This window comes from Leptopilina heterotoma, unplaced genomic scaffold, assembly GCF_015476425.1.
Source record: "Leptopilina heterotoma isolate Lh14 unplaced genomic scaffold, ASM1547642v1 Lhet_234, whole genome shotgun sequence".
In the NCBI taxonomy this organism is placed as follows: domain Eukaryota; kingdom Metazoa; phylum Arthropoda; class Insecta; order Hymenoptera; family Figitidae; genus Leptopilina; species Leptopilina heterotoma.
Window position 1 is genome coordinate 339,938 of NW_025110951.1, and position 16,646 is coordinate 356,583.

Below are 16,646 nucleotides of genomic sequence, written 5' to 3' on the forward strand. Positions count from 1 at the left end.
TTACGGACCTAGTTCGAGCCCTGCGGTTAGAATAATTTTAAAATAATTTTTCTTTTCAAATTTTTAAATTAATGTATTGAAAATCATTGAATTCTTGCAAAGAATTTTATCAAAAAAGTTGATTAATTGAATTCTTCTGAAGAATTTTATTAAAAATTTTTTAAAATCCTAATAAAAATTAAGTCTTTTTAAAAATATTATATATTTTTTAAATATTATATAATAAAAGTCTTTTTTTTAATATTGGACTTTCTTCAATAATTTTTAATGAAAATTTTAAAAAAATAATTGAATTTTATGAATTTTAATAAATTTTTTGTGAATAATTACATTTTTCGAGGAATTCGATTAAATTAGCATTAAAAATAATTGAAATTCTGCGAGCAATTTTTAAAATTTATAAACAAAATTGTATTCTTGAAACGAATTTTATTGAAAGTTTTTAAAAATAATTGAAATCCAGAGAAGAATTGAAGAATTCCTAAATAATAATTTAGGAAAATAATTGAACTCTTACAGCGAATTTAATAAAATTTTTTAAAAATAATTGAATTTCTGTGAAGAATTTTATTATTTTTGAAGATAATTGAATTTCTGTGAAGAATTTTATTATTTTTGAAAATAATTGATATCTTGTATCGAGTTTAATTAAAAGTTTTTTAAATAATTGAATTCTTGAGAAAAATTTGTATTCTTTATGAAAATAATTGAAATCTTGCAGCAAATTTAATAAATTTTTTAAAAAATTTTTTTAATAATTTTTTTAATAATTTTTTTTTTGAGAATTTGCACTACTTTACTAATTAAACTTTTAAAACATTTAAAAATTGTCTCCTCTAAAAACTAGTTTGAACACTTTTTGTCAATTAATTCACGAGTGCAAAGCCTGAAAACATTATTAAATAAAAAAAAAAAAATGAAGATGGTTTCCTGTTTACCAGAAAGATGTGAAATGTGACAAAGACAAACTGACAACGACTCGGCATAGTATCCACAGAGAAGTGTGAAATAGAAAATTGGCCTCTCTCGCTTTTCCTCATATAAGCGAGAAACGTCCAATTATAATGCGGTAATTCTAGGAAATCGTTATCGTTTAAACGTATGCATATGATATTCACTCGCTAAATGTATAGGATGTGTTAAAAATTAAAATTGTGAATGCAAATATATATAAATTTATAAATATGTGCGTGAGATTTAAATACCAATGCAATAGAAACGACGCGATATCGAGCCGTTACTTTCCCGCGAAATCGTTTCGCAAAGTCTCAACCACTTCCGTTGCGGCTGGCCTTCACTTCCGCTCTCTCGCACTCAACTCAACACAAAAATTTCTTAGAAAATAATTATATTCCATGGCGAGGACAGTAAAATGACAATTTAACCTCTCTCATTGGAATAATAAAACAAAAAGAAATTTAATTTCCTCTTTCCTTTATTTCCAGACGGAATTTTTACTTATTCTCTGATAGCGATTCAAAACTGCAATTCTGATTTTTCGTAAATTTCTTCAAATTTTCGAATATTTTAAAACATTTTTTTCAATATTCAATTATTTTGGAAACAATTTTACTAAATTACAAGCTTCGTTCTCATACGAATAAATAAATATTTATATTTATTTTTCCAAATGAATTCAATTATTTAAAAAAAAAATTTTAATAAAATTTGTCCCAAGAATTCAATTATTTTCGAATTAATAATAAAATTTTCACCTGAATTCAATTATTTAAAATATAGTTTTGATCAAATTATTTTAAAATTCTCCTTATAGGAATTCAATTATCTTTATTCTCAAAAATTTTAAACAAATTCTTGGCAAAATTTCAATTAATTTCAAAAATTTACCTTAATTCAATTATTTTCAATACAATTTTAATCGAATTCCTCGAAAAATGTAATTATATGCTTAAAACTTGTATTAAAATTCATCGAAAGAATTAAATTATTTAAAAATTCGTTTCTAAAATTCTTCATGAAAATACAATTTTAAGAAACATTCAATTATTCAATAAATTATTTTTTTTTTAAATAGAAATACCTGACATTATTTTAATCGATTTAATTATTTTGAAAACTTTTATATAAAAAATGTTTCCCTAGAATTCAATTATTTTTCAAAATAACAAAATATTTCGTATAAATTCAATTATTTTAAAAAAGTTCAATAAAATATTTCAAAAGAATTCAATTATTTCTAGAAATTTCAATAAAATTTTTTTATTTAAATATTTTTGTAAATAATAAAATTCATAGCAAGATATCAATTTTTTTTAAATAACATTTTCCAAAAGAATTGAATTATTTCAAAAAAATTTTAATAAAATTTGTCTCAAGAATTCGATTATCTTCAAAAATAACAAAATGTATCTTAAGAATTGAATTCGTTTCAAGAATTTTCATAAAATTCTTTGCAAAATTCAATTACTTTCATAAATTTTAATCAAATTCTTTAAAAAAATTCAATTATTTCAAAAAAATTTTAATAAAATTTGTCTCAAGAATTCAATTATCTTCAAAAATAACAAAATGTATCTTAAGAATTGAATTCGTTTCAAGAATTTTCATAAAATTCTTTGCAAAATTCAATTACTTTCATGAATTTTAATAAAATTCTTTAAAAAATTCAATAATTTTCGAAATGAAAAAAAAATTCTGGCCAAGAATTCAATTATCTTTATAAAGATGAAAATTCTTCGCCGAAATTAAATTTTTTTTCAAGAATTATGATAAAATTCTGTACAAAATTCAATTATTTTCAGAAATTTTAATAAAATTCTTTGTAAAATCAATTATTTTTATAACTAACAATATTCATCACGTGAATTTCAATATTTTTATAAATTTAATAACATTCCTCGCTGAAATTCAATTATTTTCAAATTCTTTTTTAAATTCTCATCAAGAGTTCAATTATTTTTAAAAATATAGAAAAATTCTTCTCCAAAATTCAATTATTTTCAAACATTTTAATAAAATTCTTGTCAAAATTTCAATTATTTTCAAAATATTTTCTCTACTTAATTATTTTCAATATTTACTATTTTAATAAAATTTCCCAAAAGAATTCAATTATTTCAAAAAATTTTTTAATAACATTCATCGAATCAAGAATTTAATTATTTTCATAAATTATAAAACTCTTCGGAAAAATTCAATTATTTTCAATATAATTTGAATAAAATTTCTTGATGTAATTTAAATGTTTTTAAAAAGTTAAACAAAATTTGTTGATTCACTTTTTTTTTAAATTGTGATAAACTCTTTGGAATTCAATTTTAAAAAATATTCAATTATTCAATAAATTATTTACTTTTGCATTTAAATTTTAAATAATTGAATTTTGGTAGAATTATTTATGAAAATAATTGAATTTTCACAAAGTTTATTAAACTTTTTAAAAAAATTATAGTTAAATAGTATTTGAAAATAATTGAATTGTTTCGATGAATTTATTAAAATTTTAGAAAATAATTGAATTCTATTGGAAAATTTCATAACGAATTAAGAAAAGAATGGAATTCTTTCCTTAAATTTGATTGAAAATAATTGAATATTTGCAAAGATTTAACTACCTATTTAAAAAAATAATTGAATTGTTTCGAAGAATTTATGAGAATTTTTGAAAATAATTGAAATTTTTTGTGAAATTTTATTAAAATTTTGTTGAAAATAATTGTATTTTTTCAAAAAATTTTACAAACTTGTGAAAGTAATTGAATTCTTCTGAAGAATATTATTATTTATGAAAATAATGGAATTTTTACTAATTTTTTTAAAAACTTTTTGGAATAATTAAATTATTGTTATTCTCATTATAAGGAAATTAATTTAATTTTTCAGTTTCTCTTCAAGACGAGGGATCCAATCGTCGCTGGAGTGATGGTGGAGGCTGGAATTCTCAAACCGGGAACTCCTGTTTGTGTACCCAGTAAAGAAGTGAGTAGATATTTTTTTCTCAATCATCATAGAATATATATTGAATTTAAAGAAATTCAAATTGAATGGACGTTTATTTTTTTTTCTTTTTTTTTATTATAATTAACGTTTGCCCATATACTTATTTCTTATATGTATATATACTATTTAAACAAGCGTGTTGCGGTATGAAATTTCTCGCGCGCTAACACACTTTATTTATATGTACGCCACATGGCGAGCATTCCTCTACGTTCTTTAAGGAGCGTCGACCCAGACGTAACCACCTACACAATTCGATTGCCAAGACTTATCGACGATTCCATATGACGAAAGAGATTGTACCGATAAACCTCGTTTCCTTATGTGAATCTCGAGAAGTTTAATTTCTTTTTCGCCCTCTCACTCACTCACTCACTCACTCTCTTCGAAAAAAAAATTCCCAGTTTTGTATATTATTAATTCATTTATTCAAATTTCAATACCTGTGGAGTGTTAAATTTCGTATGAAAAGTAGTTTTTGCTCTTCTTCTCTTTTTTTTGCTTCTTCTTTTTCTTTCTTTGCTTTTTTCCTAAAAAAATGGTGTTTTGGGTCCTCTATATTTTTACCAGCAAATTAAAACCGAATTTCTTAGAATTTTGAAACAAAATTCAATTAATTTACAAACTCAAAACGTTTTAATAGAAAATTTGGGAAAAAAATAAATAAATAAAAAAATTTGAAACAAAATTCAATTAATTTACAAACTCAAAACGTTTTAATAGAAAATTTGGGAAAAAAATAAATAAAAAAAAAAATTTGAAACAAAATTCGATTAATTTACAAACTCAAAACGTTTTAATAGAAAATTTGTGAAAAAAATAAATAAATAAAAAAATTTGAAACAAAATTCAATTAATTTACAAACTTAAAACGTTTAAATAGAAAATTTGTCAAAAAAAATTTTTTTTTTTAATTTAAAGAAATAAATAAAATTTAAAAAAATAAAAAAAAAGAGAGAAAACTTAATAAACGTAAACAAGTCGAGTGGTTTAAAAATCGTTTGGCATCGAGTGTAGGTGAACCTGTTCAATGTCCACTGCGATTCAATTGGTCGATCTCTGGATGCGGACAGACTTCTCGTAGGAGTTTCAAGTTTTTCTTCACCTTACGCAGCATACGCATTATTCCGAACCACCATAACTGTCCCGTAGGCGTCAACTTTTACCACCATGCGCTAAAATTGCCAATAAAGATCCATCTCCTTTCTCTGATACTATTATCACTCCCACTGAAAGCAAAAAAAAGGGAAAAAAAATTACTTGAATTTGGATCTCAAGGAACCAGATTTTGCACTTCTCTACTAAAACCTACTATTTACTACTTTTTTTTACGATTAAGTATCTTTTAGTGTCACAAATTTAAAAAAAGTATTCAAATTACTATTTGAAAAAAATTTTTTTCTTTTCTTTTAACTATTAGCGAGTTTGATAAGTGGTGCAAATTTAAAAAAAAAAAAAAAAAAGTATTTTTTAGTGTCAAAAATTTAAAAAATACCTTTTTCACTCTTTTTTAAATTTGCACTACTTTAAATTCGACAAATAGTTGAAATAAAAAAAAATTATTCTGAATGATTTGAATAAAATTCTTCTCAGAGAGAGATGAACAAATTTTTATAAAATTCTTTGAAACAATTCCATTTTTGAAAAATCTTTGTCAAGAATTCAATTATTTTCCGCACAAATTTAATGAAATTCTTCGTTGAAACTAAAAATATTTTGTATAAAATGTTTCAAAAGAATTCAGTTATTTAAACAAGTTTTTATAGAATAGTAAAAATTTTTCACGGAAATTAAAAATATTTTTAAAAAAAATTTTAATAAAATTCTTTGGAAGAATTTTATTATTTTTATATATATAATAAAATTCTTCTGAGGAATTCAATTACTTAAAAAAATTTTCATAAAATTTTTTGCAATGAATTTAACTATTTTCGTTAATAATAAAATTTTCAAAAGAATTCAATTATTTAAAATACATGTTTTAATCAAATTCTTCACAAGAATTCAATTATTTTTAAAATCTTTAACAAAATTCTTTATAAAAATTCAATTATTTTCATTATTAATAAAATTCTTGACAGGAATTACTTTCCTTTCAATACAATTTGAAAAAAAATTCAATTATTTCTGGAAATTTTTATAAAATTCTACAAAGGAATTAAATTATTTAAAAAAAAAATTCATAAAGTTCTTCTTAAAAATTCAATTAATATCATAAATAACAAAATTTTCATAAAGAATTTATTATTTGAAAGTACATATATTTTTAAAGGAAAAATTTTCAAAAATAAATTAATTGTTTGAAATATTTAAAAAAAAATTCTTTGTTTATAAGAAATAAAAAAAAATAAAATTCATCAGAGGGTTTCAACTATTTTTTATAAAATTTTAAATAAATTTCTCGAAAAATGGAATTATTTTCAAAAATTTTATTAAAATTCTTCAAAAAAAAAAAAAAATCAATTATTTTCAACGAAATTTGAATAAAATATCACGAAAAAATTCCATTTTTTTAATAAAATTTTAATAAATCCTTCGAAACAATTGAATTATTTTTTAAAATTTTAATAAATCCTTGGAAAAAATTCAATTATTTTTTAAAATAGTAAAATCTTTGCTAAAATTCAATTATTTTCAATAAAATTTAAGGAAATAATTCAATTCTATTCTTAATTCGTTAGAAAATTTTCCAGTAGAATTCAATTTTATTTTAAAAAATTTTAATAAATACTTTGAAACAATTCAATTATTTTCAATATCTATCTGTTTTAATATAATTTTACAAAAGAATTTAATTATTTAATATTCTTCATGATTATTCAATTTTGAGAAATAATAAATTATTCGGTCAATTTTTTATTTGCATTTTATTTGTATTTAAATAATTGAATTCTCGTAAAACTTTCCAAATAAGAATTAATTTAAAAATGAACATCCTTCCAAGAGACCCAAAATCAATCGATAAATTTAGTTCATAATCTTTTGCAACAGGAGAACAGAAATTTGTAGAAATTTCAGTAACATTTGTAGTTGGGTAAAGTTTGTACAAAATTTAATATTTAGCTTGAGGTTTAAAAATATGGTCACTCATTAAAATCAGTGTCCGAAAGAAGAAAAAGAAGAAAAAGAAGAAAAAGAAGAAAAAGAAGAAGAGGAGGAGGGAAATTGGTGGACCAATAAGTGAGAGGAAAGGGAATTTCGAAAAAGGAAGTCGACATCCTTTCATGGCTATCCCGTTAGTACTTTCCTTAAGCTCGTTATCTGGATCCGAGAATAACTCACTCGAAACCCATTGACTCGAGAACTCGAGCGGTAGCGAGTGAGCCACTCAATGAGACCAAAACCCTCGAAATCCCATTCATACCGGAATCTGTCGACCGCTTTTATTTGTCGGCTACATCCGCTCGACCTCGTACGATTGGATCAATCATTCGACAAGGACGAGCCTCCAATCAGAAATAACGATATACGTAGGAGTTGACGATGACGATAATAATAGAGATTTAGTCCAACTGATAAGAGAGACGCTTCAATCCGATAGCTAATATTCATAATTCACAAATCTCTTGTGTGTGCTGAATATTTCAAATTTCCTTCTCTTCTTCATTTCCTGTAGAGCAGACGGAAATTTCCTTTCTCGCAAAGTTCACTTCTAGCAGTGAATTTGAATTTAGTATTTTTGATGGGACACCCCAAACGGAATTTTCATCATTGACAGAATGAAAAATGTTGCGTCAAAGGAAACATTTCCCAACTCTTGTTTTACTTTTGACATTTTATGATTACGAGAGAGGTGATAATTTCGCAAAAGCGTAAGAGTTATCTTTGTCTCAGTTTCTTATGGTCTTGATTATTTATCGTTTGTATCGCATTACAAATTCTAAGTATGACTAGGAGTGCGCGCGACTTTCTAGGTGTACAATGAGCGTCTCGCCTTTCGCAATTACGTCTTGTCGTGTGCATTACCGAACCGGGGACAATAGGTGTATTAATATCGATTCCGGATCCTTAAACACTGCCAGAAAGAATGTCGAAATTATTTCCGCCTGTTTCACGCTTGAACATGACAAATTTCTCCCGTTTGATTCACATTATTCGCAATTGTTATTTCTATTTTTGATCCAAATTAATCTCCAAAGAAATCTGTAAAGTAAGACCCAAATTAATGCTAATGAATCTGTTAGTTAATCCGAATTTAATCTGTAAATTAATCTCCGAACTACTCCGAATTAATCTGTAAATTAATCTTCTAACTACTCCGAACTAATCTTTAAACTAAACTCCAAAATAACCCGAATGAATCTCGAAACAAATCCCCAAAGAAATCGAACAATAATCTGTAAATTAATCTGCGAACTAATCCGAATGAATCTGCAAAGAAATCTGTAAATTAATTGATACTAAAAAGACCAGAAATCAAGATTTTGTCAGTTATGATCCAAATTTTACGGAGTAACATCATTATCATTATTATTCATGAATCAACAAAATTGTTGTTACCATTTTTGATCGTATCCAGTAAAGAATTATGAAAAGTTCCAGCTAGCACCACAACAAACAATGAATCCTTAAAGTAGTCCAAATTAATCTGCACATCTTCCAAAAATTTCGTAATGAATCACAAAGTACTGATAAGTAGAGCATCAGTAGCACAAGTATCTTTTAAAAATTCCGAAATGATTCACTAAGTAGTGATAAATATTGTACATCTTCCAAAAATTTGTTAATGAATCACAAAACAGTGATAAGTAGAGCATCAGTAGCATAATTCCGAAATGATTCACCAATGATGATAAATATTGTACATCTTCCAAAAAATTAGATAATGAATCACAAAGTACTAATAAGTGGAGCATCAGTAGCACAACAATCTTTTAAAAATTCCGTAATAATTGTAGTAATAATTTGAATCTGTATGATAACTATCTGTATGATAACTTCAACATTTTCTTGTTTCGCACATTTTGGTGCATGGATGAATTAATTTCAAGACTCCATTCATAATCCTCTTCAACTTTATGGCAAAGGAATATCCACATTAATTTTTCCAAAAAGGATAACCACAAATGCAAGGGCAATTTATTAACGCGCAAAGAAAATGGAACCTGTTGAATTTTTCTTTTCGTTTTCCTCCTAATCGTATAACCATTAGTCGTTGTATTATATGTACTTACAAACGTACAAGGCATAAGGCCAGAGAGGCCAATAGGGGTCACGCGGCGTGAGAAAAAGAGTGAGAAAACCGAGAGAGAGACCCGACGTGGAGGCGTCAACGAACTACGATAACGAAAGCTGAACGGATATCCTTCTTCTTCTTCTTCTCTCATAACGCATTTTGTGTATCAAATAAATGCACATGGAAATAAGCATATAAATACACTGCGCTAATTTATCAGTTTTACGAGGGAAAGTTCACTCCTACAAAATAAAAACGAGACACATGAAAATTATGATATATGTCAAATTACGAATTTAGTTTATGATCAATTGCGTCATCAATTTCATCGATATACTAAAAAAGTATTTCTTCTACGGTTTTTATCCGCAGAGGACTCCAAAGATCCAATAGGTTCCCAATAGCTTAAGTTTATTTTGAGACAAGATCGATCATCCCTAACCCCTAAAAAACTGAAATTACAAAAATAGTCCTCATCCTCATTTATTTTTCTTATTCTTAAAATAATAAAATACCGGAGTTTATCTGCCATACCGGAGATTGTTGGGCGAATTTCAGTATCGCAATTATAGTAGTGCTCCAGGGGGGGTTTAGTGAGGGAAATGGAATTACTCCTTTCTCTTTCTCTCGTGTACCTATATTGGGTATGAAAGGAAGAGAGGGGGTGGAAGAGATCAAGATCATCAGATGAGGCTTAATTTTGCCCCAGGGCACTCTCTGATTGGCCCACGGTAATCGTAATTGGATAATAGGGGCGATTTTTCAAAGTCTACTCTCGTTCTTCGCTGCGCAACCCAACTGCATTCCTACCGTTTCAGTTCATCGTCGAAAGAAAGCGGTACGCGTTCTTTCCATAATTGATGGGGGACGATTGATCTTTCTTCTGCCACACGTTATATTGTCTTTTGGAGAATATTGTTTCGGTTAATTTACTTCCGGCTCTTCGATCTTCTTCGGGCACTAATAATTTCTGTTTCTCATGAGACTATAGGTTCGTTATTTTATTTCTATATTCTGGAATTTTGGATTTAGATAATTTGTACCTATTTCTTCTGATGAATTATTGCCATCAGTTTGGTTCATAAGATTTCTGTTATCCTTCCTTTTCAGAATACTACTATAAACTACTTTGAAGTAGTTTGTCGATTAATTAAAGATTCATTCGGATTACAATTTACAGATTACGAACTCGAATTCGGAGCACCAATTTAGCAACAGTTCCAGCTTTTAATTAAAGTATTAGGTATTCAAAGTATTAAGTAACAGTTTTTACTGAATGAAGTGGGTATATCAATGGATAAAAATGATTTTAGGGAACCAAAGATGTGGAGCTCTTGTACGCAGAACGTATAGAGGAGCATGTGGGTTAAGTATATGGTCGTGGCTGCTTTCTATGCGCGGGCGAACTTAAGAATGTTCAGTGGTCGTCGTTGTAGTGGCATAAAAGACTTGAATAAACCTGAATAAACCTCGACGGCCCACCTTAACGCACACGCAACCACATATCTCTTTAGTTTCTAGGTGGGTTGTCAGCCAGAAAGGTAGGTGGTTACTCGATGCAAAACTTTGTTCCAACTTCACTTTGGGTTCCGGGATGCTGCATGTACTTTTGGATTTTGTTTCTTCTTCTTCTTCTTCTGGCTTGTCTAGTAGTATTTATTCAGGAGAAAACTAGAACTTACGTTCTAGTTTCCTCCAGAATAAATACTACTAGACAAACCAGAAGAAGTTCTAGTATTACTAGAAGTGTTGTTAGCTGGTTAGATGTCTGCTAACTGTTTCTTAATACTAACAGAGTTTTCTCGAAAGTATCATTTTGATACTAAAGTGGATCGAAAATTAAAAATCAATGCTAGAAATTTGGATCAGCTTTTGATTCGATCTACATTTGTGGACTAAAAATCAAAGTGAACCAAAAATTAGTAATCAATGTTAAAAGTTTGGATCAGTTCCTGATATGATCCACAACCTTTGGATCAAAAATCAGAAATCAATGCTAAAAATTTGGGTCACTTTTTGATTTGATCTGCATTTGTGGACTAAAAATCAAAGTGGACCAACAATCAGAAATCAATGCTAAAAGTTTGGATCACTTCCTGATATGATTCACAACTTTTGGGTCAAAAATCAGAAATCAATGCTAAAAATTTGGGTTACTTTTTGATTAGATCTGCATTTGTGGACTAAAAATCAAAGTGAACCAACAATCAGAAATCAATGCTAAAAGTTTGGATCAGTTTTTGATATGCTCCACAACTTTTGGGTCAAAAATCAGAAATCAATGCTAAAAATTTGGGTTACTTTTTGATTAGATCTGCATTTGTGGACTAAAAATCAAAGTGGACCAACAATCAGAAATCAATGCTAAAAGTTTGGATCAGTTTTTGATATGCTCCACAACTTTTGGGTCAAAAATCAGAAATCAATGCTAAAAATTTGGGTTACTTTTTGATTAGATCTGCATTTGTGGACTAAAAATCAAAGTGGACCAACAATCAGAAATCAATGCTAAAAGTTTGGATCAGTTTTTGATATGCTCCACAATTTTTGGATCAAAAATCAAGAATCAATGCTAAAAATTTGGGTCAATTTTTGCTCCGATCTACATTTTTGATGTTCCTTGCAATTCTATTGTACTTTTTGGTTGACAAGGAACAGAGGCGAAGAGAATAATTTGAACGGTTGGCACTAAAATTGAACCAAACTTCCGAAAAGTTACAACGAAGGTTCCAAAAAAAAAGAGAAGAAGAAGAAGAAGAAATACTTGTTTTCAATAACGAAAAATGGGTATTAAGTTTTTCTAAACTCTAAAATTGTAAATTAGCTTCGCAAGATCCGTGGGCAGGAGTCATTGGATAATTGGACCGATGACGTTTTCTTCCTTCCTCTGCACCAATTCTCGACGATGATGATCCTGACCGGATGTCGACTGTCACGAAATGTTAACTTAGGTCAGCATTTGCTAGAGGTGTGAATGGATTTTCGAAGTGAAAGAAAAAAAAAGCAAATAAAAGAATATAAAAAAAAGAAAAGATGTTCCCAATAGGAAAAGTCATGTTCCGAATGCAAAAATATAATCCGGAAAGGGAAAATTGATACGTGACCACGCAAACACTTCTCGACTTTACATCCGTAAAAATGTTCCTCATTTCAAACTTAAAAAACCTTCAAACTAAAACCAAATCGAAGCGAAAAAAGCTGAGTCCCAACTTTCTTTATAATTTCCCCGCAACTTTCCGAAAATCCAAAACTTGGAAAAAGTATTTTAGCAGAAAAAATTTTTTTTAATAAATTAAAAGAAGATATTTTTTTTGGGTAATTTTTTGGATTATAAAATAGTATAGTATATATTAATTCCGTTGGTGATTTATCTCTGTACTGGTATATAGGAATGATTTAAATAAAAAATAATTGGTCCCGAAGACACTAATGCCGATATTCATGAGTTTATCAATTAGCATTTGGCAAGAAGCTCTACTCTCGAGAGAGTCAGTTGCGTATAGATTTAAGGGGGACATTAAAAAAGGAGAGAGAGAGAGAGAGAGAGAGAAAAGAAGAAGAAGACGGAGAGAATTTTAATAATATAAAGAAACCAGTAGAGCCAACAACGCGTGTCGTTCCCAGCGGGATATCGTCTCAAATTTATAATATATTACGCACGAAATTCAGTACAGTGCATAGCCAACACAGCTGTCCCACATTCGTCATTGTTTATTACCTCAGATTACTAATTTTATTACCATCGTTTTTCTCATCCTCGCGAATTCGCTTTTGCTAATCGAATATATTAAAAAAAAGAGAAAAAGAAAAAAAGAGTGTCACACTACAATAAACTAGTTCTTTTTATCCATTGAATACTTGATGCAAACATCTCTATATATTATCAAATTTTTTTCTCTTTCTCTTTCTCTCTTTTTCGATGTTTTTTATTCTTTCTCTCTTTATCCCCTTTTCTCTCTTCTTAACTCTTTCTCTCCTTTTTTTTCTCTTTCTCCTTTTTTCTCTCTTTCTCCCTTTTTCGCTCTTTTTCACTTTTTCTCTCCTTTTCTCCTTTCTCTCTCTTTTTCTCTTTTTACATCTTTCTCTATTTATCCCTTTTTCTCTCTTTCTCCTTATCTCCCTTTTTCTCACTTTTCACTCCTTTTCTATTTTCTTCTTTTCTTCTCAATCTTTTTTTTTCTTTCATTTTCTTTACTTCACTTCTATTTAAATTTATTGTTTAATTGTAATTTTTTTTCCAAAATTGAACCGCATGTTTTTCGGAATTAATTTTATTCAAAACTCTTTATTTAATCTGTTGAAATTCAATTACTTTGAAAAATTTCAATTATAAAACTTTGTGAAATTTAATTATTTTCAAAAAATACAATTTCAAACTTTGTAGAATTCAATTTAGTATTAGAACTTGTAACTTTTTTTTACAGAATTAAGTTAATTAATTAAAAACTCAACATGAAACCGACTCTTGAAATTCAATTATTTTGGAAAATTTCAATTATAAAACTTTGTGAAATTCAATTATTTTCAAAAAATACAATTTCAAACTTTGTAGAATTCAATTAATTATTAGAACTTGTAACTGTTTTACAGAATTAAGTAAATTTAAAATTTAAAATTCAACATAAAACCGACTGTTGAAATTCAATTATTTTCAAAAAATTTCAATTCAGAACCTTGAGAAATTCAATTATTTTCGCAAAACTACAATTTAAAACCTTGTAGAATTTAATTAGTTATATAACTAGTAACTGAAAATATTCCAGAATAAATTATTTATTTAAAAACAAGATGAAATCAGTTAAAATTCAATTCATAACCTTGTCAAGTTCAATTATTTATCAAAACTGATACATTAACTCCTCCTCAATCAATTATATTCAATTTTTCAATAAAAATCTGTTAAAATTGAATTTTTACAAAATTTTCATTTTAAAGGATTTTGAAATTCAATTATTTATAAAAAAATTAATTTAAAAAACCATTTAAAAGTCAATTATTTTCAATTTGAAGCAATTTGAAAATCAATTATTTAAAAAAAACAATTTAAAACCTTGCAAAATTCAAGCAATTATAGAATTTGTAACTGCAAGTTTTCTAGCATTATTAAATTATATTGGAAATTTTCAATTCAAACTTAATAAAATTCAATTACTTTCAACATTTTCAATTTAAAGCAGTTTGAAATTAAATTATTTTCAAAAAAGACATTAAAATCTCGAAAAATTCAATTACAATCAATTATTCTAAAAAAAAATTCAATTTATAATCTGTTGAAATTCAATTATTTAAAAAAAAATTCAATTCGCTATCTGGTTAAATTCAATTATTTATAAAAATTGCTATTTTAACTCCACAAGAAACATAATTATATTCAATTTTTCAATGAAAACCTGTTAAAATTCAATTACTTTCAAAAATTTTCAATTCAATTATTTTAAAAAAATACAATTTAAAACCTTGCAAAATTCAATTAACTGCAGAACTTCTAACTACAAGTTTTCCAAAATCAATTATTCCCAAGAAATTCAATTCATAATCTGCTAAAATTCAATTATTTTAAAAAATTCAATTCCCAATCTTGCTAAATTCAATTATTTTAAATATTCAATTCGCAATCTTGTTAAATTCAATTATTTATAAAAATTATAAAAACTGATATTTTTACTCCTTCTGAATCAATTATTCAATTTTTCAATTACAACTTGTTAAAATTCAATTACTTTCAAAATTTTCAATTCAATGGATTTTCAAATTCAATTATTTTTAAAAAATAAAATTTTAAACTTTATAAAATGTACGTAATTACAGAACTTGTAATTGTAAGTTTACCAGAATTAATTTTATTCAAAAATTTTTATTCAATTTCTCAAGTTAAATTATAAAATGTAATAAAATTTGCAACTTCATAGTGATATTGAAAAGACAAACATGTTTTTTTTTACAACAAACAATAGATTTAAAAAGATTTGCTATAAAAAATAATTAGTTTCAGTGTCATAAGAAGCGAGAAATTGGGAAAATAATTTTCAAATTATATTGAATATTTAGAAAAATTAAAATTGAAGAGGAAAAATTATTTTCAGTTAAAACGAGTTCCTGCTTTTTTTCTCGTGTTATCAGTTCCTGCGTTGTGCAACGATCTCGATAACAGGCTCATACTGTCCAGCCTGCCAGCGGATATCCGGCAAATTCTTTCCTCTTGCGATTAATACCGCATATATATACACCTATTTTTCCCTCTAATTTTACTCTCTTGATTTTTTCTTACGTAAAAATTGTTCCTTCTAAATTTCAAATCACTATTTATTTTTTTTTTTTTCTTGAGAATAATTTATTAATTATTATTATTTATTAATAATAACAATAATAGAAATATTAATAATAATAATAGTAATAATAAAAATATTATTAATAATAATAATAAAAATAAAATAATAATAATAATAATAATAATAATAATAATAATAATAATAATAATAATAATAATAATAATAATAATAAAATATTAATAATAGTAATAATAATAACAATAAAAATACACTGCCAAAAAAAATTTATTTGATTCAAATATCCGATTACTTGTCTATTATCAAATAAATATTTTCTTGACTCAAATAAATTTGAACCAATAATTTAAGTATTTAAATCAAATATGAATTTTGAGCCATTTAATTGAGTCAAATAAAACTTATTTAATTCAAGTAAATATTTAATTGATAATAGTCAAGTAATCGATAATTTGAATCAAATAAATTTTTTTTCTTTCAGAGTAAAAATAATTAATTATTCAATTTTTCAATAAAAACCTGTTAAAATTCAATTACTTTCAAAATTTTTAATCCAATAGATTTTCAAATTCACATATTTAAAAAAATTTTAATTCAAAATTTTCTGAAATTTAAATATTTAAAAAAATTAATTTTATAAAAGAATTTTAGTAAACTATTGTATTAAAAATAATTGAATTTTTTTCAAAATAATTGAATTCTTGTGAAGCATTTTATTATTTATGCAAATAATTGAATTTTTGCAAAGAATGTTATTAAAAATTTTTTAAATTCTTTAAAATACCGTCAACCGGGGCTATTTTGTGCACCAAATAGCTTTTTTTTGATTCAAAGATTTATTTAAATTCAGAATTAAGAGAATAAAGAAAATCAACTTTTGATATATGTTGTGGACATCCTTCTGAAGGTTTCCTATAAATTTTGCAAAGAAAAAAATTTTTTTGTCTTAGTTATAGTCATTGAAAGTCGTGAACACAATAACTCCCGGGATGGGGCTATTTTGTGCATCGAACTTTGTTTTTCTATAATGTTGCGTAAACAATTTTTTTAATCGTTTCTGCTTCATGAAATCTTTTGTGTATATATTTGAGAGTAAATTAAAAAAAGAATGACCTAGTAAAATTTTTTTTGTAGATATATTATACAAAAAATGTAAAATAAAGCACTAAAATTTTGCTAAAATCTGGATTTACTAAAAATTAACAATCTTTCTTTAAATTGTA

At 25.9% G+C, this 16,646-nt stretch overlaps 1 protein-coding gene across 2 annotated transcripts in view; it reads left to right on the forward strand.

Annotated features, from left to right (window-relative positions):
- The window catches only part of LOC122502558 (eukaryotic translation initiation factor 5B), a 177,254-nt gene that overhangs the window by 101,145 nt on the left and 59,463 nt on the right, over positions 1-16,646 (forward strand). For both annotated transcript variants that reach the window (XM_043612673.1, XM_043612674.1), the window contains exon 14: positions 3,844-3,939. In XM_043612673.1, the coding sequence (XP_043468608.1) occupies positions 3,844-3,939 (96 nt within the window). The remainder of the gene's footprint in view (positions 1-3,843; positions 3,940-16,646) is intronic.